This window comes from Corylus avellana, chromosome ca7, assembly GCF_901000735.1.
Source record: "Corylus avellana chromosome ca7, CavTom2PMs-1.0".
Taxonomy (NCBI): Eukaryota; Viridiplantae; Streptophyta; class Magnoliopsida; order Fagales; family Betulaceae; genus Corylus; species Corylus avellana.
Genome location: NC_081547.1, coordinates 17,732,816 through 17,754,660, shown reverse-complemented (window position 1 = coordinate 17,754,660; position 21,845 = coordinate 17,732,816). Strand labels below are relative to the sequence as shown.

General features: G+C 36.6%; 2 protein-coding genes across 4 annotated transcripts; one reads left to right on the top strand and one right to left on the bottom strand.

Annotated features, from left to right (window-relative positions):
• Positions 1-987: 987 nt before the first annotated feature.
• Positions 988-2,647, top strand: LOC132188249 (dynein light chain 1, cytoplasmic). The gene is made up of 2 exons (XM_059602666.1): positions 988-1,284; positions 2,198-2,647. Exons 1-2 carry the CDS (start codon positions 1,147-1,149, stop codon positions 2,351-2,353), a joined length of 294 nt encoding a protein of 97 aa, XP_059458649.1. The 5' UTR covers positions 988-1,146; the 3' UTR covers positions 2,354-2,647.
• Positions 2,648-7,520: 4,873 nt separating this feature from the next.
• On the bottom strand, positions 7,521-20,046 carry LOC132187251 (glyoxylate/hydroxypyruvate/pyruvate reductase 2KGR-like). 3 transcript variants are annotated; one of them, XR_009440808.1, is made up of 4 exons: positions 19,559-20,046; positions 18,412-18,943; positions 9,436-9,503; positions 7,521-7,881 (listed from the first exon to the last, which is right to left on the bottom strand). XR_009440808.1 is itself a non-coding variant. In XM_059601498.1 (3 exons), exons 1-2 carry the CDS (start codon positions 19,982-19,984, stop codon positions 18,425-18,427), a joined length of 945 nt encoding a protein of 314 aa, XP_059457481.1. In that variant the 5' UTR covers positions 19,985-20,046; the 3' UTR covers positions 17,608-17,787; positions 18,412-18,424. The 3 variants fall into 3 exon arrangements, 2 of the variants coding, with proteins under 2 accessions (XP_059457481.1, XP_059457480.1); XM_059601498.1 differs by lacking the exons at positions 7,521-7,881; positions 9,436-9,503 and adding an exon at positions 17,608-17,787; XM_059601497.1 differs by lacking the exons at positions 7,521-7,881; positions 9,436-9,503 and having other exon boundaries at positions 18,281-18,943.
• Between the last annotated feature and the right edge of the window lie 1,799 nt (positions 20,047-21,845).

The window sequence follows — 21,845 nt, the reverse complement described above, 5'->3', positions numbered from 1 at the left end:
TCAAAAGCAATGGAGTATATGAAGGTGACTGGACTGATATAAAAGAGAGAATATACGATATTCATTTATTAGACTATGATTTCCAAGAAAACATAACCAATTTATAAGAGTAATTCTTGCGGCCTCACTAGAACTATTTTTTAGTTATTTTGGTGAGGCAATTTAATTAAAATGATCTAAATGTCCATTTTTCAGTCACACTACTTTAACAAAAAAATGCAGTGAGGTGAACAGTACTCATCAAGTTTAAAAATTACTATTCATTCACCTATTGATTAAACAATTTATTTCTCTCTTCCTTTTTACTTTTCATTTCTCTTACTTTTTTTAATAGTTAAAAAAGATAAACACATATTTGAAAAAAAATATTTAAATGGAATAGTGAAAGTGAATTGTTAAAAAAATGAGTTATTAAAATAACCAAAAGTATATTTTTAATTAATTTAGTGAATAAAATTTAGTGGGCCGCTAAGAAATAAGAATGCTCTAAGAATCTAGAGTGTCCAAGTCATGGTATCTTCCGTCGTATGTTGTTGATATTTTAGGAGACAAGCAAGTAGACTATAAAACCGTATGGTTTTTTCCCCTCGGCGTATCGGAAAACCTGAGTTGCTTTAATTTAGGACCTAAACAAAACAAAAACTTAATTAGAATTAACTACCAAAACTAAATAAAATTAACAAAAATAATCTAATTTTAACTGTGAATTCTAAAAATAACGGAATAAATCAATCTTAAGCGTCCTTGGTTTGTTCGGTTAAACGGGTAACAATGAATTTGTCACCATCCATTTTGACTACTATTTTAGTCTTTTTCCATTCCATCGTTATCCTCATGACTATGACACAAGTAAGAGAGAGAGAGTAAGAGAGAGAGAGATCATAATCTAAATAGAATAACGTAGAAAAGGGCTTAAAGGCAGGAGAAAAAGGGACAAAAAAGTTGGACCATGTGCCACCTTAAAATTGCACTCTTATAAATCCCTTACACTTGGAAGGCAGAGAGGTTCTTTTATAATTTATATAGTAGTCTATCATGTTCTACGTACACATAGGAGAACATTAGAGATTGAGATAATCTTTCTGGGTTTTGAAGATAAGAGGGAGATATATAGTGTACGTCTTGAGAGAAGGAGATCTAGAGAGGATGTTGGAAGGAAAAGCTATGGTAGAAGACACAGACATGCCAGTAAAGATGCAGCTCCAAGCCATGGCTTCTGCCTCTCAAGCTTTGGATCTCTTTGATGTCTTTGACTGCAGATCCATTGCTGCCCACATCAAAAAGGTTCTCGCTCTCTTTCTCAAATACATAGAAAACATTATTAAAAAAAACTTTGGGTGTGTTTGGCAAAGGGATTGAAAAATGAAGTTGACCGGAACTGTGATAGATTTGATTGATGTGAGAAAAAAAGTAAGAATGTTTTGTATAAAAAATGGTGAAAATTTTTGTCTTATAGTGATTTTTTTGTTTGAATAGTAATAAAAAGTGATTAATATGATGTAAAAAATAAAAATGTTGAAGTTGATTTTGAGATGAATTTTTTGGATCTTTGGGTCTGATCCGGTTTACTTCTTTGCCGAACACACCCTTTCATTTTCTATGGGTGTGGTTTGCAAAGAGATTTTAAATGAGAAAGAAAAAAAAAAATTTGATGGATGTGATATAGATTCAAAAGAAATTTTAAATGTTTAATATATATATATATATATATATATATATATATGAACAAATAAGTTGACTTCTTTTAAGTAAAATAAGAAAAAGATGGTTACCAAACAGCCCATCATCTTTCTTTTTATTCTTTTCTCATTATGAACCTTTATTTTTCTTTTCTTTTTCTCGGGTAATGAATTTTCATTTTATATATCTTTCAATGAATAGGTAAATTTATCAGTGAATTTGTGTGGTAACTTTATCAGTCCACAAATGTAATGATATATTTATATAAAAATAATAATAATAAAAAGATGTTGAAAAAATAATATGTAACATGAGATATGGAATAAATGTTTTTTTGGGACTATATAAAGGAACTACAAGGAAAGGGGAATATGAAAAAAAAAAAATTAAATAATATGTAGTAAAAGAAGAGAGAGGAGAAGATATTTCCAACCTTTTTGTTTTTTTTTTTTTTTTGGGGTTTTTTGGAACTTCGAAAGCTGAAATATGTGATTATATATATATCTATAATATGCAGGATTTTGACAAGACACATGGGTGTGGATGGCAGTGCGTGGTGGGTTCAAATTTTGGGTGTTTCTTCACTCATTCTAAAGGAAGTTTCATCTACTTTAAATTGGAAACTCTCAATTTTCTCATCTTCAAAGGGGCTGCTTCCTCCTCCTCTCCCTGATGCCAAGGCAGTGTTTGGTTGTAAAGAAAGTTGGACAGAAAAGGCAGGAGCTGAGGAAAAAGTGCACTACATTTTCCCATGTCTTTTTTCTAGAACGTGTGGATGGTTGAAAAGAAGAAATAATAGAAATAATAGGGATAAAATTAGTATAGTATGAACGCGGTCACATGGGGGACTTTCGGATTTTCCCGTTGTTGTGCGCCTTCAGCCTTGTAATAATCATATATGTACCATTTTTGTGCATAGGCTATAGCTAATAGCTTAGTTGTCATGAAGTTTATCCTCTTTAAATTATTCCTTCCCTTATCTCTTTTTTTTTTTTTTTTTTTTCTTCTTTATTTATCATTAATGTTTTGTTGGGTTGCTGAGAAGACAATGAAATTAAAAAATGATTTATTTCGAAATTCAAGATTAAAAATTACTAATTTCGAAGAAGAATGTTTTTGTCTTATAGTGTTGTTTCATTGGATTCATATCCTTTCAAATTTTTTTCAATTGTGCGATTTTTAAATTTTTAAATTTCAACCTTTTATTATATTTAACCGTTTAAATAAATGTAGATATTTGTGTGTTACCGAGACAATTGGATTTAACAGGTTAAAACTAAAGTTACATACTTACCTCGGTAACACGCAAACCTCTACATTTATTTGGATCATTAATTAGATGTAATAAATGTTTTAAATTTTAAAATCTAAGAATCTCATATTTTTAAGAGGCATGATAAAGACACAATTTTGGCCCAATTTTTCTCTTATTTATTTATTTTTTTTAAATAAAATAAAAAATAAATTTATGAACCAATAACATCCTATAAGGTCCATTTTTTATTTGGTATTTTTTAAAAAAAATGACATTTTTCTTTATAAAAATGGTATTATTACGAAGAAAAAGACCATTTTAAAAAAAATATATATATATACCAAATAAAAAAAAATGACTACATAGGATGTTATTGCTTAATAAATTTTTATTTTTTTATTTTTTTTAAAAAAAAAATTGAGCCAAAATTGTGCCTTTATTACTTCTTTATTTTTAAATATCTAAAGAAATCTCAATCCTATTTCATTAGTTTGGATGAACCCTAGGTATCTAATGCTGGGGACTTTATTAGCTCTTTGTATCCGAACCGATCATATTATCTCTTGTGCCATTAATAAATCATGACTAGAAAATGGACCAAAGAGTATCTCATATATTGTTATAAAAAATACATAATTATAAGGGTAATTGTATAATAAATTTCCGAGTGAATCCTCTAAAATTTAAAAAATTTTAAGTTTTTTTTTCGAAAATTTATTCTCTGGGTCAATCGAAATGCCAATAAAATTTCTATAGTCAAAATTTTTTAACAGCTGTTAATCCCAATCAAAACGCACCGTTTCACCTCATTAAAATATTAAATTTTTATTAATTTAAAAAAAAAAAAAAAAAAGAAGAAAGGAGGAAAGAGAAGATAAATGAAAGTAGATCTTTTTTTCTTTCTGATAATCCAGCTTTGTGGAAGATCTTTGGAGTGAGATTTGGTGAAATGTATTGGCCTCTCTCTATCAACCAGATCTTTGCTGCAGATTTGGTGAAATGATCTTTGAAGTCCAGCTTTGTGGAAGATCTTATCCGGGTTTGATAATCCACCGGCTCCTTGCGAATCGGACCCGGAGCAACATCAGCAACATACATTGTTCGAAAAACTTGAGGTGGAAGAAACTCTGACCTGTTTCTTATTGCCTTAAATTTTCCAATTTTCAGAAGGGTTTTCAAACCACAACAAACCCATAACTATCCCATCCCCCCCCCTCCCTCTAAAATAAATCCAAAATCTCTAAGAAAATATCGACGACTTTTGGGAAGGCCAAAATCTCTAAGAAAATATTATTTAGGAAGGGAAAATAGGAGGGAGAGAAAGTGGATTCTAACCGGCCGGAAAGCATCGAAGAAAAACAAAATCAAAATACGAAAGAGAATGATGAGTACATGAACATTGAAATCCTTCGTGATTCTCAAGATTACAGTCAATAAGCACGAAATCCGCTTCCCTGTATTGGGTTAATGTTATATCACCACTTGTTCTAAAAGCTTAAACGAATAGAAAGTGGTAAATTTAATCACTTAATCAATACTTTAACACTCCTCCTCACGTGTGGGCTTATACTCCCTTTTAATAGGTGAGACTCAACACGTGCAATATTTGATTTAAATGGGAGGTGATTTGACGGAGTCAATGTTCGATCCCATGACCTTTGGCTCTGATACCATGTTGAAATATATATAAAATATATAAAATACTAAAATATAAATGAGAAAAAAAAAAAAAAGAGAGCGCGGAAGCGGAAAGGAACGTATGGGCTACATCTTGTATGTTCACTTTTTCAAATAATATTACATAACTCTCTATTTATAGAGAGGCAATAAATAGTGACTAAAAAACCTTAGAGTAGCACTAAACTAATTAAAGAGGAGAATAAACCTTTCAGAAAAATATAATAACAGAGAATAAAAATATTCTAACATAAAGAGAAATAACTTGTTAAGGAAAATATTAATAAACCCAATTGATAAAATATAAAATATTCCAACATTCCCGTCTCAAACTGAAGGTGTAAGCTTGAGTTTGGAAAATAGAAGAAATTAAATGCATTTGAAGTCGATGGTTGGATCAAGGCATCACCGGCGAGAAAGGCTGAAAATGACAGTTGGAGAAATACCGGAGAATGGAGACAAGCTGCTAAAAGAATCCGATTAAGGGCGAAGCCACAATTGAAAATGACGGTCGGAGAGTGAAAACTAGCCGTTAATCCTATGAAGGGCCAAACCACATTGTGCCAAGGTTTGCCAACAAGAAAGACAAGAAAGGCTGAAAGTGACGGCCGGAGAAATACCAGAGAACAAAGACAAGCCGCTAAAAGAATCCGGTGAAGGGTCAAGCCGCAACTGACAATGAGACCAGACAACGAAAACTAGCCGCTAAAAAAACCCTATGAAGGGCCAAACCGCATTGTGCCAAGATTCGCCAATGAATAAAGTCGTGGATTACAACAAAATTAGAAGTTCATCATAAGAGAATGCTAGAAAACACCATAGAAACGCCATAAAACTTTTATTGAAAGCCACATAAATAGAAACGTGGCTCTGATATTATATTAGAAATGGGTCTTGGGCCTAACTCAACTCAAAAGCTAGCTCAGGAGTTAAGGTTTTCCTTCACCCTTATAAATGGCCCATCTCCTTAATACCCAGGTAATGTGAGACTTCCAACATGCCCCCTCACGTGTGGCGGGAGGACATCCAAGCTAATACGTGCGACAATGGGTGACGGTGGGCCACAACCAATTGGACTAGACTTTGATACCATGTTAAATCACCACTTGTCCTAAAAGCTTAAGCTGATAGGAAGAGGTAAATTTAATCACCATATTAAATTACCACTTGTCCTAAAAGCTTAAGCTGATAGGAAGATATAAAGTTAATCACTTAATCAATACTTTAATAGTTAATACCAGCTTTCGAGCTTCCCTTGTAACAAATTCAGTTGCCATAAATGGTTGCTTCCTGCCATCAACGTTGCCGGAGATGGTTTTTTTTTTTTTTTTTAATTATTATTATTTTTTTATTTTTTAGATTTAAGCAGGTGAAAAAGAAAAAGAAAAAGAACTGATCAATGGTTTCTAACTTACTAACAACCAGATCTAGCCTCTCTCTATCTTATCCAATCATCGAAAGAACTTTCCTCCTCCTTTACTTTTTATTTTTTATTTTTTATTTTTACTTTAGATTTAATTTTTAAATTGAATTAATAAAACAATAATATTTTTATGAGATAAAACGGTGCGTTTTGATTGAGACTAACGGCTGTTAAAAAATTTTGACGGTAGAAATTTTATTGGCATTTCGACTAACTCAAGGAGTAAATTTTCGAAAAAAAAAAAAAAAATTAAGAATTTTTAAATTTTGGAGGATTGACTCAGGAACTTATTATACAATTACCTTAATTATAAAGTAGGGTTAAATACTATTGCAGTACCTGTGGTTTGCATCAAAATCAAATAGTCACCTGAATTTTCAAAAATATCGCAAATGGTATCTGTGGTAAGCCAATAAACTTACTTGGTACTACTGTCAAGATTTCGTTTAAGTTTCTTAACGGAACACCACATCACCCTTACACGTGGGCGCCACATGGCATGGTATCTAAGTTTTTTGGTGCCACATAATAGTTTTTTTTAACAAATAAAAACTAAAAACTAAAAACAAACAAATAAATAAAATATGCTGGGGTGGCTGGCCACCCCGTTTGGCTTGGGGGTGGCCGAACCACCCCTAAGGCCCAAGGGGGCGTTCGGCCACCCCCTTGGGCCAAACCCTCAAAAAAAATTTGAGGGTTTGGCCAAGGGGGTGGCCGAACCACCCCAGGCCAAACGGGGTGGCCGGCCATCTCCTATAGGGTGGTTTGGCCACCCCAGCATATTTTTTTTTCTTTTTCTTTTCTTCTAGTATATATATATATATTACGTGACACCCAAAAACCCAGGTACCACGTCACGTGGCGCCCATGTGTGAAGGTGATGTGGTATTCCGTTAAAAAACTTAACGAAATCTTGATAGAAGTACCAAGTGGGTTTATTGGCTTACCACAGGTACTATTTGCGATATTTTTGAAAACCCAGATGACTATTTGATTTTGGTGGAAACCACAGGTACTAGAATAGTATTTAACCCTATAAAATATAATTATGTATTTTAAACAGGTACTGAAATAGTATTTAACTCTATAAAGAATAATTATGTATTTTAAGTATTGCTTTTTCTACACAAACTCTAATATATTCTCTATTCTTCTCTACTCTTTTAAAAATAATTTCTCACTTTTATTTTTTTTATTATATTCTTACCTATTGAAGTAATTCTTAGTGAGTATGCATGACTATATTGGAATTGCAGTTCCATTGTCTTCTTAGGGTCTCTTTGAGATTGGATATTCTACCTACCCCTAATATTGGCAAAGGTTCAGTGCATAGTGATATCATGTTAAACATTCTGTGATGAAAATTCTTTTATTCCTTTGTAGTCTTGTAGACATTGTCGATCCAAAGAAATAATTTTGGGAAGCAATAAAATCTTTCCAAGAACTAAATCATTTGGTCAAACTAGATCGTTCTCACAAAGAGTAATGATATATATCATACTGTCATCTCACTTGAGAATAATGACATATAGCATACTGTCATCTCACCACAATCTCATTATGTTAACGTGGCATTATCCATTCACCCTTAAATCAATCTTAATTTAAAATAGAAAAAACAAATTCAAGAATAGATTGAGATTGCCAAATATAGTGGGATAGACTGATAGTGGTGGGATGGGAATATGTTATTTAGACTCTCACAAATCTACAACTTGAGAGAATAGCATTCTTTCCAAAGGAATGGTCTACACTTTCTGTAATACCCCCATTGAACAACCCACACGCTAGGAAGTGTCTGCCCGCAATCCGTGGCAGCCATGCTCCACATACCGTTAATTTTTGCCTGAATATTGAAGCATACAGGTTACAGCCACCCATTAAAGTACCACACAAGAAAATGTAGTTCTTATTAATCATAGAGTTGTAGTACTAGTAGGACAGAGTTTTTCTCCAAACTGGGTTGAACGAATTTATTTCAACCTATTCTATAAAAATGACATGTGTTCTCTACATGTGAAAAGCACATGCTTAAAAGATAAAGTTGGAATAAATTTTATTCAAAAAGCATGTGCTTCTCACATGCTATTTAAAAAACAAATATTTCTCACATAAAAAGTGACATGTCATTTTTATAGAATAGATTGAAAAAAAAATTTCCAACCCAATTTAAAGAAAAACTTTGTCCTTACCTGTATCTACAAACAATGAGTCTTATCTAAATTGGTTATACTGACAACATATTGCATGTCAACGTAATGAGCAATCTAGTACTTCTTGACAATAGTACTGCATAATTAATGGTAATGAGGAAGAGTTGAACATGTTAAGGCATAATTAAAAAACTTTGGTTACAAAGTTGGTAACAGAGACTAGGATTATTTCTTGTTGAATATCTGAAGACATAATTAAAAGAGTTTGTTTAAAAAGAAGGAAAAGAGCACTCCATTGAATTTTTAATTTCTATAATTAAATGTATTTTTTATTTAGTGACCATGCAATTTACAGTTAAAAAGTGACTTTGATTGTTAATTCATGAAAAGCTACGACTAAGAACCAAGTTAGTGGAATTATCATTTAAAAAGTTTAGAAATTGTACTTAACTAATATATTACCATTTTTCTGTTGGGAAAACTTTAATTTAAGATATTACCATAGCGATATACTTTTTTTTTATAAGTAATTTCATATTATTAATAAAATGCATAGGAACGCAACTTTATTACACAAGAAGTATACAAAAGAACCCCTAATAGAAAGAAGAAGAAAATAAATTTAAAAAATCTGCAAAAGTAGAACCATCTAAGCTATGATGAGCCGCTATCCATATATGGAACATGTTAAGCATAAGCTTATGCAACTCTAACACCAAAGTCTCTACCTCTTCAAAGAGCCGAGCATTCCTCTCATGTAATCTTGTTGTACCCGAAACAGGGTAAGTTATAGGGTAGACAATTCAATTTCATTTTATTTTACAAGACTTGAAGGTTTTGATATAAATAAAAGTTTATACAGATAGATATAAATATCATGAAATGATTTTTATCTAATTTTTTCTCTCTTCTTACATGTAATCTTCGGGTTATGCTGGAATAATTTTGGTAGTGGTTACACTGGAATTATTTTCAGGTTAACAAGGAAGAATTATAGAATAAAAAACACAGTGAAAGTAAACAAGCAATAAGAACGAATAAAATTTACTTATCCAAAAAAAGAACGAATAAAATTTAAAACACCACAAACGGGACAAGAAAATTTGTAACAGGAAAATGCATACTCTGCAGATCTCACACTTCAATCAAACAAAACCATTTTATTTCTTGCTGACTTTTGACAGATTGTGAGAAAGGACAAATGCAAAAGAAATTCATCAAAAAAATTAAGTTTAAGGTTTTCTCACCTTCAATCAATCAATACAGATAAGATTATAGCAGAGAGTTGCAGAAGCCCAGAATAACGATTACTTTCCTGCAAAGTTCAAGTCGGGATTGAGAATACAGGGAGATGTGAAAAAGCTTGATATAGAAAGAGCTACTATACTTGAAGCTAGACAAAATAGCTTCTGAAATTTTGAAATTCACTGTCCACTGACATATAAAATTCATAACTATAAACATTATTAAAAGTAAATAAATAAATAAGCTTCGTTTTTATGAGCAAAATTTACAAAGATAAACATTGAACAAACTGTAGGATGCCGCCAATAAAAACCAGGAAAAATCAGAAAACTAGTCATATGCTGACACTATTCAATCAACCACTGGCTAGCCTTCTCAATGACTTTGTTCGATAAACACTTCAATAAACTTGGTTCTTTTTTTAAGTCAAATGAGAAAATATCCATGCTGCCTAAACAACTCAAATTAAGGTTCGTCAAAACCCCAGAAAAAAGGAGGAAATAAAATAAGAATGACAATAACAATCAAAAACCTCAAGTAAGGAAAACAAAAGAAATGGAATTTGGCATCACTTCGCTCAAGATTTGGTTACCATTAAAGAGGAACTCATATATACAACCTCATCAAACTCATATATAAAGATTACTAGGGTTTGAAAACAAAATTACAAGAATATCATCTCTATCAGCGGACTTCAACCGAAAAATACAGGATATATGAAGATTCATCATTAGTAACAATAAGAATCTGCCTAAAGCAAAACCCTAACGTAATGCACCTTAGTAGCGAGCTGCTTCCATGAACCCTTTCTGCTGGTCGATTTGCGAGCAGTGATAATGAGAGTTGAGAAACAATATGTGCTGGTGCGATTGGGGGGAAGGAGATTAGCCGTTTGATCAAGGGTGAGAGTGATGGTCAGAGTGAAAAAGGGGGAGTGAGAACGATGGTGAGACAGAATTTGTGTGCGTGAGAATGAGAAAGGGAGTTGAGAAAGTGATGATAAGGGCCAAGAGGTGTTATTAGGGAAAATTTTTTGATGAGTAAAGACTAAAGCGATTAAAATTAGGGAAAATGAAAGCAACGTCTTTTGCAATACTTTTTCCGGCGTTTAATTGAAAACGAGTAATGCTATTTAGTAAACTATCATATAACTGCTATACAACTATGATAATGTGTCATACGAAGACTGTCATACAGGCATTATTTCAGCATTTTAGTAAAAAAGGCCAATCAATTTTTGGCATTTTCAATTAAAACGCCGACAACTTGACAGTGTTTTGAAAATGCCATTTTTATTGTACTTTAAGGCTAAGGGAGGAAAATCAACATCACCAAGGATAAGATTTGAAACTCTAACATCTATTTCATGTTGTTTAACTCTTACTTTTTGTTAATACGGTCATTAGCATGTTAAAAGTGTTTTTCTCCTAGCATTTCTCTGTTTTGTGAACAGTAGTCATGGGGTTGTCTAGAGCTTGGTCAGTGGAGTCGAAGGAGTTTGTGTTGGTAGTGAAGGATGGAGACACGGTGCTGAAGCTTCAAGAGCGTTGCAAAGGTAAGATGCGTTCGATACAGCTGGAATGGAAAGAAGTGGTTTGGTTAGTGAATATCTTTGGCGAACTGATGGCAGTGGAGGATTCAAGGGTCTTTAGGGATGAGTCTATCCGAAGCTTTCCACGTGCGTTAGTCCAGAAATGCTTCAACAGGCATGGGAGATTTCTGGTATTAGAGGAGTATGATGGCAGAGATAGGCGTGGAAGAGTTTTGGTGCCTGAAGGTAGGAACAGGTGTGGATGGGATCGGCTTCAGTCAGAGCTTTGGATAGCTACTGATTTCATCAAGCCGTTCATTGGGGATGCAAGGAAGATAGTGATAGGGAAACAGAGAAGGAGCGTTTCTGAGGTATTGCTCTCCTCAACGAAACAGGTAGAGGAACCGTTTGGGTCCTATGATGAACCGATTGCGAGGGTTCCTAAATGGTTGATAGGAGGCAAAGATGGGATCAGCAACTCATCTGGGCAAAATTATATGGCTGTCTGCCATGGTAAGGAAGCTAAAAAAGATCTTGAGGCTCAAGTGGTGGCTCCGGTGAAGGGTCCGGCGACTAGGCTTGCATGGAATGATGATGCCGACTGTGGGGTACAGCAGAAGAAGGGTCCAAGTTCCGAGGAGAAATCTGCTGATGGGCATGCCTCTGGAACATCCTGTCATGGTTGCGTGCATGCGGAGGAGAAGGAAAAGTTGAAGATCTCCCTGTTAAAGTTACAGGAGGATATTAGGAGCTGTCTGCAAGGGTTAGATACGCTTCTGACTTGTGGGTGTGGGAATGGATCTGCTGGTATTAATAGGTTCCCTGTCTTGGAGAGTCCCCAGATGGGCCAGGTTAAGGAGTGCTCTCAAGTTCAGCCTTTGGGCCAGCATGAGTTACAGCCCAAGGCCCACTCCAAGATATTGGTAGCCCAGATGAAGGACAAAGCTCATGTAGCGGGAGTTGGGCCCAATAAATTATTGAAGTGCTATTGCAGGAAGGCATTGGTGCCATGCCATGAGAAACCCATTGGGCTCGTTGGTGAGGTGGGGGATCCTGGTGCTTCAACGTCTCACACTGAGCGTCGGATACCGCCGGTCGTGATGAATTTAGCTTCATCGGCCTACTCTGGGTCACCGGCAGAGGCGCCAATGGTGCTAGTGACATGTGCGCAGGGCTCGACGAAGGAGAATGTGGCAAGGGAAGGAGCGCTGGACGCCGGTAAGGGTCTGAATTCTCCGGCGATAAGGTCGATAGTTCAAGTTCTAGTGTCAATGCGGTTGGGCGAGTTAGAACTGGGTATTCTGGGCAAGGCGCCGTCGGTTCTTTCAGCAGGAGATCGAAGGGAGGCATCGCACAGTCTGGTTCTGTCGGACCCTTCTCGGCTCGTTGCCGAAGATCGTGAGAGGTCGAAGAAGGTGATTACTGCCAAGTTGGGTCAGACGGCCCCGGTTGTTGGAAAGGACTTGTGTGTTTTTCAGGAAGAGCTTTCGCCGGGTTTGGAAAGATGGAATCAATCGGAGTTGGGTCAGAGGATGTTGAGGAAGGACTTGGGGGAAGGCGTAGGTAATGGGCAGAAGTTGCTCGACATGCAGGGGGAAATTCCACCGCGTATGGAGAAGTGGGTTTTGCCAGGTTCGGATCACTCTCTTAGGGAGAAAGGGATTGTGGTCAGTGTCTTTGATGAGGGCTTATGTTCTTTGGAAGTAGCGTATTCTGGAAATGAGGATCGTTTTTCGCAGGATGAGGAGTCTGCTCCAGACTCCTTAGCTATGGAACCATGTGCGAATCAGGAACCTATTTCGGTGGAGTATGTAACTCATTTTAGCAAGCTTGTGGGTGTCTCTTGTGACGGTGAAGATGGGCGGTTGGCGGAGGTTTTTGGGAACATCACGGCGGATAATGAGGACATCGGTAAGGAGGCAGGAGAGGTGTTGAAAGAGGGAGTGGTAGTGGAAGAAATACCGGAAAAAAAGATGAGAGGGAGCTCAATAATCTTAATTTTTCCGTTAATTATGAGGTGCACAGTGGTAGTTCTTTGAGGGATAACAAAAAGGGTAGGGCTTGTCGAGTTATTCAATGAAGCCGAAGATACTTTCTTGGAATGTGGGGCTTGAATGAAAGGGACAAAAGGTTGAGGGTTAGAAATCTTCTTAGAAATTGGAAGGTGGATATAGTGTGCTTTCAAGAGACTAAGGTGGATTTTATTTCTAACAATTTTGTGAGAAGTTTGTGGGAATGCCCTTATGCGGAGTGGTGCTATGTCCCTTCGAGAGGGGCTTCGGGTGGTATTTTGGTTTTGTGGGATAGAAGAGTAGTCACGAAGGTTGAGGTGGCATTGGGCAGTTTTGTGGCAGCTTGCTCTTTTAGAAACGTTGATGATGGTTTTGTTTGGGCTTTTGCGGGGGTGTATGGCCCTAATAGAGATAACATCAGGCGTCTTCTTTGGGAGGAATTGTCGGGCCTAATGAGTTGGTGGGAAATGCCTTGGTGTATTGGAGGGGATTTTAATACTACTCTTTATCCTAGTGAGAGATCGGGGGGGGGGGGCATATTCTCGGTGCGCAATGAGGGAATTTGCAAATTTTATATCGGAACAGGGCCTTATGGATTTCCCAGTAGCTGGGGGGGTCTCTACTTGGTCTAACAACCACTCTTGGTCACGGTTAGATCGTTTCTTAGTTTCTCCAGAATGGGAAGCTTGTTACCCAAGTATGCGACAAAAGAGGATGCTTCGTGTGTGTTCGGATCACGCTCCTATTATTCTTGATTGTAATTGTTTCTTGGCAGGCAAGAGACCCTTCAAGTTCGAGAATATGTGGCTTAAAGCGGAGGGTTTTGTGGACAAAGTTAGGAGCTGGTGGGAGTCTTACCATTTCCAGGGCACTCCGAGTTTTATTCTAGCTAAAAAGATGAAAGCTCTCAAAGGGGACAGTAAGAGATGGAATGTCCAGGAATTTGGAGATGTGGGAGGGTGCATTAAAGCCCGCATGGATGATATAAAGGATCTTGATAGGGTGGAAGAGGAGAGAGGGTTATCCGTAGAAGAAATGGAGAGAAAGAGGTTGCTAGCTAGAGAGTTGGAGACTTACCTTTTACATGAGGAAATCAGTTGGAGGCAGAAGTCTAGGATCCGTTGGTTGAAGGAGGGAGATAAATGCACGAAATTTTTCCATCAGATTGCTAATACAAATAGAAGACAAAATTCTATTGAGTCTCTGATTGTGGGTGGTTCTACAACTTCAGATCAAGAGGTCATTAGCAACCATGTTACCAATTTTTATGAGTCTCTTTTTACAGAGAGCCTCAACTGGAGACCGAGGTTGGATGATCTTGATTTTAATATGTTGTCTATTGGTGAGGCTTCTAGGTTGGAAGATCCTTTTGAGGAAAGGGAGGTGAGGGAGGTGGTGAAAGGTATGGATAGAGACAAGGCTCCAGGCCCGGATGGCTTTTCTATGGCCTTTTTCCAGGATTGCTAGGATGTGATTAAGGAGGACATTATGGCGGTTTTTGCGGAGTTCCATGAGCAAGGCTATTTTGAAAAAAGCCTTAATGCCACGTTTATCTCTCTTATTCCGAAGACACATGGAGCTTCCGATATTAAGGATTTTCGTTGATTAGCCTTGTGGGAGGGACTTATAAGATTGTTGCTAAGGTATTAGCCAACAGAATGAAGAGAGTGATGGATAGGGTCATTTCGAAACCTCAGAACACTTTTGTTAAGGGCAGGCAAATCCTGGATTCAGTTCTCATCGCCAATGAATATTTGGATAGTCGTTTAAGATCAGGGGAACCTGGCTTGTTGTGCAAGCTGGATATGGAAAAGGCGTATGATCATATAAATTGGAAGTTTCTTCTTTACTTACTGAGAAGGTGCGGTTTTGGAGAGAAATGGTGTTCATGGATTGAACATTGCATCTCGTCTGTGCGTTTCTCGGTACTGATCAATGGATCCTCTTCCGGTTTCTTTGATAGTTCGCGAGGAGTGACGCAAGGAGATCCTCTTTCTCCCTTCTTGTTTGTTATAGCTATGGAGGCGTTCAGTAGGTTGATCAATGCCTCAATTAACATGGGACTCATCTCTGGTTTCTCGGTGGGAAGTAGGGAGTCGAATCGGGTTATCGTCTCTCACCTTCTTTTCGCTGATGACACTTTGGTTTTTTGTGGGGCAGATCCGAATCAAATAAGAAATATTGGCGCTTTGCTTGTTTGCTTCGAAGTCGTTTCTGGGTTAAAGGTGAATCTGGCTAAATCTATTTTAGCTCCTGTTGGTAGTATGGATAATGTGAGCTCTCTGGCGGGCATCCTGGGTTGCGGTTCAGCTTCTACGCCTTTGAAGTACTTGGGACTCCCGCTGGGGGCCCCGTTCAAGGTCAAGGCTAGTTGGGAGGACATGTTGGAGAAGTACGCTAGAAGACTGGCCCCATGGAAACGCTTGTATTTGTCTAAGGGGGGAAGGATTACTCTCATCAAAAGCACCCTATCCAATCTCCCTACTTATTTTTTGTCGCTGTTTCCTATCCCTGCATCCGTGGCAAAGCGTATGGAGAAGATTCAACGTGATTTCTTATGGGGTGGGATTAATGATGAGTTTAAGTTCTATTTGGTTATATGGAACAAGATTTGTTCCCCAATCTCTGAGGGAGGTTTAGGGATCCGAAATTTGCATGTGATGAATAAAGCTTTGTTGGGGAAATGGTTGTGGAGATTTGCTCATGAGAAAGAGGCTTGGTGGAGGAAGATCTTGGTTGCTAAGTATGGATCGGTTTGGGGCGGTTGGCGTTCTAGGGATCCTAGTGGTCCGCATGGGGTGGGGCTATGGAAGCATATATGCAGGTGGTGGAGGTCACTTCAGATTTGTCCCTAGTCTTGGGTCCAACATCAGATTTTGGGAGGATATCTGGTACGGTGACATGTCTCTCAAGGATGCTTTTCCTGGACTCTTCAATATTGCCACCAATAAGGATGCGTCTATTGCGGATAATAGGGAGTGTCTAAATGGCTCTGTGTAGTGGAACGTGTCCTTCATTCGCAGGGTTCATGATTGGGAAGTGGAGGTCTTGGCCTCTTTCTACACGCTCTTGTATTCGCATTCGAGGAGTGGGGTAGGGGAGGATAGGATGTGGTGGATCTCTTCTCGTAAAGGAAAATTTGAGGTAAGATCTTATTACAGGATCCTTGCTTCTACAAATCCCATCCCTTTCCAATGGAAAAGTATTTGGCGCACTAAGGTTCCTTCAAAAGTGGCTTTCTTTGCTTGGACAGCCGTGCTTGGGAAGACTCTAACATTGGATAATGTTCGGAAGAGATGTATTGTAGTGGTAAATCGTTGTTGCATGTGTGAATCGGATGGGGAGTCAGTTGATCATCTCTTTCTTCATTGTGGGGTTGCGTGTATCTTGTGGAATGCCGTTTTCTCTCGGTTTGGTTTGTGTTGGGTGATGCCTGGTTGTGTCAGGGAGTGGTATGCTTTTTGGTGGGTGGGTGGCAAGTCTCGCAGTGCTGTTGTGTGGAAGATGGTTCCTCTTTGCCTCATGTGGTGCATCTAGAGTCAGAGAAATGCTAGATGTTTCGAGGACTCATCTAGGAACATAGAGGACCTTGTACACTTTTTCTTGTACACTCTTTTCACTTGGACTGCTGGATGGCTAGCGCCTATAGTGATTAGCTTCCCTGACTTTCTTTTTATGTTCTCTTCTTCTTTTTCTTCCTCTTAGTTGCTCTATTGTATACTCCCTGTGTACTAAGGTTGAGCCTCTCTGCGCTCTTTTATACATCTTTTTACTTATCAAAAAAAAAAAAAAAAAAAAGCATGTTAAAAGTATAGATCAAGCTAGAAATGGCCCTTTTAGTGGAAAAGGTTGTGAGCTTTTGAGCCACACGAAAATTTATGGCTAGATAACTTATGGTCTGGTGGGACAGTGTAATACCATACACACTCAACCCTTCTTATGGGTCATCGTGGTTTAAGGGAAATTGGTAGGAAAGTTAATAACTTTTAAGGGTTTTGAGGTAAAGTTAGGATTTTTAAGACCCAAATATGGCCAAGACTTGTAAAGTAGGTACCTACGACACACAAGACACCAGTAGATGGTGAGAAGCTGGACGCTTGGACCAAGAAAGACTGAAAAATGGTCTATGTGCAGTCACCGATAGAAGAGTGCCTTTCACCGATCTGTCAATGCTTGAGGACCGACATGTGGGTGGATGGGCAGTGATTGAATGGTGAAGGTCAGAAGGTAAAAATTACGGTTGTAAGTGATTATTAGGGTTTTATGATTTATAAAAATGACTAATAATAGGATAAAAAATGTATATCAAGGAACTAGACTTCTCGGAGAGTCCAAACTTGGATATTGCACACGAGGTAACTAACTGCCCATGAGAATGGCAAAACAATTCATTCGTTGAGCATGTATATTTTCAGCGCTATAAATTGTACATATTTTACATACCTGATTTCTCTTTAAACATATGTCGTGAACCCTCACATTTTGAAAAATTGGCGATTTACAATGCATTGTTATTCGTTGCTTTTATTCATGAAATTAATTATGTTATCATAACTGGAAATTAATAATAATTGTATGGCATGCCGCCAAGGACTTGCCATACCAGTTTATACAGACTTGCCCCTGTACAACTAAACTTTTCAACTAAGAATTATGGCTCATTTTTAAAGACATCAAGTCCGTAATTACTGTTTTGGGGTGTTTATTGGAATCCAAACACCTTTTCTTGACCAAGTCGCTGAAGACTCCATCAGTTAGGCTTCTATAGATGTTTCCCAAGCACAGAGAAAGGTTTGGTCTTGCACCTGTGGCTGGCGTTGTAGAAGAAGCCATTATGTTAGAATCTTTTCCATGTTAAGCTATTTTCTATTTTAAGTCTTGATTTAGTTTCCTTGTATTATCATATATTCCGCACCTTACAATATTTACTTTAGCTTCTCTATAAATACCATACATTGTAAAACAATTTCATACAGTTGAATACAATAAAGATGTAGCCCTAAGGGAACTTCATAGTGGTGGACGTATGCCCCTACGACTGAACCACTCCCAAAATTCTGTCTCTTTTCTATCTCTTTACTTCCGCTATTTCTCCCTTATTTTATAATTTATTAAATATTTTTACATGGTATCAAATACACGGTTCTTGGTGCCTTTCATAAGCCTCCTTTCTTCGCCCATGCAATTTCTCATTTACAATACCATACATTGTAAAATAATTTCATACAATTAAATACAATAAAAATGTAGCCTTAAGGGCGATTCATAGTGGAGAAACAGAAGAAGCTATAGAGCATATTGCAGTTGAAAAATGTGAATCTTATTAGAGAAATGCTCATCAAAGGTCCAAAACATTAATGTGTGGAACATATATAAATCTAAAAAACTAAATGGTGGCAACAAGCCAAAGATCACTAACAATTCATCCCACATACCTTATAAATCAAATCAAATCACTGGAGTTAACAGTGGCTTCTTTAGAAAATGCGCCTCCAAGTTGTTTATCACAAGGTCTGCCATTGACTCACTGGTTTCCACGGTGTCACTTCCCACATGAGGCAGGAGAACTACATTTTCAAGCGCAAGCAGGTGCTCAGGAACCTCTGGCTCATTTTCAAACACATCGAGCCCAGCTCCACCTAACCGGCCTTCAAGGAGTGCAGACACAAGCTCTGGTTCATCAATGTGTGGACCTCGTCCAATGTTGATGAGAATACCCTTTGGACCCAAGGCATCAATGACTTCACGGTTGACAATGTGGTGTGTTTTTTCTGTCAAAGCACATGCAATAATGAGGATGTGACAATTGGCAGCCAAGTCAATGATGCTCGAGTAGTACTTGTAATTTGTTTCTGGTCTCTCAGATCTTGAGTGGTAACTGATAAGGCAGTCAAATGCTTGGGCTCTCTTTGCAATTGCTGAACCAATCCTGCCCAACCCAACAATTCCAACAGATTTACCACTGAACTGAAACATAAACAAAAATAAATATGTACATAAAAATAGGTAGATAATTGAAAAAACATGAGGAAAAAAAATGGATTCAATTCAAGTTCCCATTCAGGTGAAGGACACATCAAGGATTCGACTACATCTTTTTTTTTTTTTTCCCAATATATAACATCTCTGTCGATTCATCTACTGGGATGCTCTTCTTATATATTTTTTCTACAAGAATATACAGTAACAATAAGTGAAACACCCATCGTGTTTTTCTAAATTTAAATACAAATAAATGAGAATGTCCAAGTTTGAAACTTTATAGCTGTTGAATTATTTCCTAACTTAGCTTAGTGAAACGGAATAAGCAAAATGTGGACACTAAATTCCATACAATTCGGCAACTCCATTTGTTATTAAAATCATACTCTCAGACCAATTCATTGAAGAATCTATCACCCCAACATGAACAGGATTAATGGCAAAGTCAGGAGCATAAATTATGAGATATCCAAATTCAATTTCATGCTTGGAATCAATGAATCCAGAACTATCCATTACCAATATTTCAGTAAAAACTAAAACTTAAATGCAGCACAAGAAAATTCTTCAAGAATCAATCGATAAATAACACGAACTAACCTTGGTACCCAATCCGAAATCGCGTTTCTTCCACAACCCACTCCTCACAAACCGGTCACACTCACAAACCCTCCTTGTAACAGCCAAGACCAACCCGATCGCCGCATCGGCAACATCATCTGTCAATACGTCAGGCGTGTTGGTAACCCTGATGCCCTTCTCCTGGCATTTGCTCAGATCAATCTTATCCAACCCCACACTGTAACTCGAAACGATCTCCAACTTGGGCAGCGAGTCGATGAGCTCTGCGTCGGCACCGATTTTGGTGTTCCCCACCAATGCTTGGATGGAGTTGGAGTTGTTCTTCAAGAAATCGGAGTGCGAGGAATGGGTCCAGAGTTTGAAGAGGTTGAAGCGCTTTTGGAGTTGTTGTTCGAGGTAATCGGACATTGGGTAGGTCATTAGGACGCCTATGGAGGAATCCATTGGACATGAATGTGAAGGATAAATTGGGCAAGGGCATGTGAATTTTTTAAACTGGGATTAGGAGAATAAAATGAAGAGGAAGAGGAAGACCCAAGGGCTTTTTTTTTTTTTTTTTTGTTTTATAAATGCAAATGATTTATGTACACAAATTTCCTCCAAACTTTTCATCAACCTATTTTAATAAGTGTAATTTAACATATTTTGATTTCTAAAAATTAATATTTGAATTCATAAATTAATGGAATGACAATAAATGACTCTTAAAATATTAAAAATATATATATATATATATATATATATAATATGACACTTGATACTTATTGGACTAAATTTGAAAAAATTTCTTTTCTGGCCAGGAGAAAATTTCTATCATGAGTTAATGAAAAGGTGAAATTCCATGTTTTTGCTTTTGTTTTTTAAAGTTGTTCCATCATGAATTGTCAATCTCTCATTGGTGGACACAAAAAATTTGGTTTGTCCAAAGATTGTAGAAATTATTTTCATTTGGACCATATCTAACACTTAGGTCTCATTTGGTTCACGAAATAGGTATTTCATTAAGAAAATGAATAGCTATTACTTTTTTTTTTTTTTGACATATCATATAAGAGGCCATACAAGAGGGAAAAAAATGATTCGAATTAGTGACCTTCGCTTCATAAGACATGGTCCTTAGCCAATTGAACTACTCCTTAAGGACTGAATAGTTATTACTAAGAATAGGCGAAAGTAAAATGGAATAGTTATTCATATTTCTTAGTTTGGTAACAACATCTAATTGAAGTTTAACCAAAATTACTAAAAACCCTGCCCTTCTTATTTTTTAAAAACAAAAAAAAAATAATAAAAAAAAAAACAAATTTAAGGGTTAAAAGAAATTTATGAAAAAAATTGGTTTTTTTGAAAAAAAATTGTCACTTCCTTCATGAATAGTTATTCCTCTGATTTTTTTTTTTTTTTTTTAGAAATAACTATTCTTGTGTGTAAGAGATTAATGATACTCATATGAATAACTATTTTTATAAATAAACCCTTATCAAGCCAAAAAATTACTATTCTATAAAAATAATCATTCTATTTTAAGAGTTTATTATCCAAACCAAACCAACCCTTGGTGGTTAAAAAAACTTGAGGGATAGATTAATGGCGCTTGAGAATTAGTTAGATGCATTGTCACACCCACTTTTGCCGTCAGTCCTTTTCCATGAGTCGTCATTGATATCTCAAATACAAATTATACAATACCACTCACCATACACAATTCGATAGTCGTCCATCACATTCTTACCTACCAAATGACAACATCAATTTTCCCCGTTGGATAACACTTGAACCTGATTTAATGGTTGTGATATTCTAAATAACTGTCGATCCGATCATAGTTTGGCAAGTGATGTCGTGTTTTGCCCTTTTTTTTTTTTAACATTAATATGTGATTTTTAAAAACAACCTAAGATAAAACCACCCTGGATGTAACAATCACTTATGAGTATCCAAAAATGAGAATAAGTATAGCATTCCTCTCTTTTATGAAATGTAACTTAATCGGTTGAGTACTACACCTTAGAGCATCTCCAACAATGAGTCGTAGTTTAACTACTCAAAATACCACTTTTTTCAGTTTAGTTATTACTTTTATTGGAAGGACAAAATTGCTATATTTAACTATAAAACTATCTTACAGCATCGGTTGGAGATGCTTTGATGAAGTGAAGATTATTAATTTGAATCAACTCCACCCCTTCTAATAATAATAATAATTGGACCACTTCTCTCTTGATATATATCAGAGAAAAATTGCTACACATTCTAAATTTGTTTCTCAAAAGTTGATCCTCAAATAATATGTTATTATCTCATA